This window comes from Erythrolamprus reginae, chromosome 1, assembly GCF_031021105.1.
Source record: "Erythrolamprus reginae isolate rEryReg1 chromosome 1, rEryReg1.hap1, whole genome shotgun sequence".
Lineage (NCBI taxonomy): Eukaryota > Metazoa > Chordata > Lepidosauria > Squamata > Dipsadidae > Erythrolamprus > Erythrolamprus reginae.
Window position 1 is genome coordinate 285159541 of NC_091950.1, and position 2125 is coordinate 285161665.

Below are 2125 nucleotides of genomic sequence, written 5' to 3' on the forward strand. Positions count from 1 at the left end.
TACTATGTGCATATAGATATATACCCACTAAATCCCTCATTGTGTATTGGACAAAATAAATAAATAAAATAAAAATAAATAATGCCTGAAAGATCTTTCTTGCCCCATCAAGCTTTTCCAGAGAATCACTAATCAGAACTTTATTGCTTAGCTTGTTCGGTATATTGTTTGAAGTTGGCATTAATTCACTTTTTAAAGTTTGGCATGTTGCTTTAATTTGTGCATGGGTTACATGTTGTTTTTAACAGAAGTAGCTTTTAACATTGTAAAAGTAAATTAAACCAGATGATCTATTATTAATAGTAATTATATTTCATCTTCCAGGGAATCAGAAAGCTAACAAAGTGCTTCAACCTGGAAGACATGGGAAGAAGTACGGATGTCAAGGTTCAAATTTGGAGCACTTGTGGTAATCTTGGAATGGAGAAAATTTAACCCCGACTCCCAGAAGGCCCCAGAAGATGAATCATACTAACTTTACTCCAGAAGCCAACGTGGCTACGAAATCTAAAACTGTCACTGAAAATTTGCTAATTACCTTGTCTCTCTCCATAATTACAACGCTGACCATGCTACTGAATTCTTCTGTTATTTCGGCAATCTGCACGACCAAGAAGCTCCACCAGCCAGCCAACTACCTAATATGCTCACTGGCCTTTACAGATCTGCTTGTTGCTATTCTAGTGATGCCCTTGAGCATTGCCTTTATAGTGATGGACAGGTGGACCTTGGGGTATTTCCTCTGTGAGGTGTGGCTGAGCATAGACATGACTTGCTGCACATGTTCGATACTCCATCTTTGCGTCATCGCCTTGGATAGATACTGGGCAATTACAGATGCCATTGAATATGCCCGGAAAAGGACTGCCAAAAGAGCTGGTATTATGATCTGCACGGTATGGACAATCTCGATTTTCATCTCAATGCCTCCACTGTTCTGGCGAAACCACCAGAACAGCAGCAACTCCAGTGACTGCCAAATCCAACACAGTCATATCATTTACACCATATATTCCACGTTTGGAGCGTTTTATATCCCGCTGGCCCTCATTCTGATTGTCTACTACAGAATCTACCATGCAGCAAAGAGTCTGTATCAAAAACGTGGCTCAAGCAGGCACCTGAGCAGCCGGAGCACCGATAGCCAGAACTCGTTTGCCAGTTGTAAACTCACACACACGTTTTGCATTTCAGACTTATCCATGTCCGATCCTACCACGGAATTTGACAGAATCCAGTTTTCGGTGAGGAGTCCTGCTTTTGACAATGACCCAGACTTGATCGGAGACCGCCAACAGATTTCCAGCGTAAGGGAGAGGAAGGCTGCACGCATTCTTGGCCTCATTTTAGGTGCATTCATTTTGTCTTGGCTGCCATTTTTTATTAAGGAGCTCATTGTGGGCCTTGGGTTAAGCACCGTGTCGCCAGAAGTTGCTCACTTTTTGACCTGGCTTGGCTACGTGAATTCTCTTATCAATCCTCTGCTGTACACGAGTTTTAACGAAGATTTTAAATTTGCCTTTAAAAAACTCATTAAATGTTGGGAACACTCTTAAAACAACTCTGCATAATGTTGTTTGACTTTACTGGTCTTAACTATGTGGAAACAAACAACTCCGTCTAGAAACCTTGTTTTCTATTTTTTTTTTTAAAGGACATTTCCATTTTGCTTAGCTTTCAGCTTAACTTTTCTCTGTTGCCTGTAAATCTGTCAGTTTCTACCTCCTTGTATTATGAGTATGTGAGTTTCTATTCTATGAGTTTCAAATACACTTTATTACAGGCACATTTGCTCTCTTCTTATTTTCCTTTGAAGCCCAGACAGACACAATAAAGAGCCATTCTTTTCCTCGGGTGCTAAAAGAGCATGCACGAGTGTCCACACCCATAATTCAATGCCTGGGGATGGCGAAAACACCTTCCCCCACCCTCTGGAGGCCAGAAACAGCCTGTTTCCCTTCTGGTGGGCCCAGTAGGCTCGTGTTTCACCCTTCCTAGGCTCCAAAGGCTTCCCTGGAGCTGGGGGAGGATAACAATGCCCACCCCGTCCCCCTGGAGGCTCTCTGGAAGCCAAAAATGCCCTCCCAGAGCCTCTGTGTGAGCCAAAAATCAGCTGGCCAGCATA

The 2125-nt window shown here is 42.6% G+C and overlaps 1 protein-coding gene across 1 annotated transcript; it reads left to right on the forward strand.

Moving 5' to 3' along the window:
- Positions 1–338: 338 nt before the first annotated feature.
- Positions 339–1772, forward strand: HTR1E (5-hydroxytryptamine receptor 1E). Its single transcript, XM_070739144.1, has one exon. It carries the CDS (start codon positions 462–464, stop codon positions 1554–1556), a length of 1095 nt encoding a protein of 364 aa, XP_070595245.1. The 5' UTR covers positions 339–461; the 3' UTR covers positions 1557–1772.
- Positions 1773–2125: the final 353 nt, after the last annotated feature.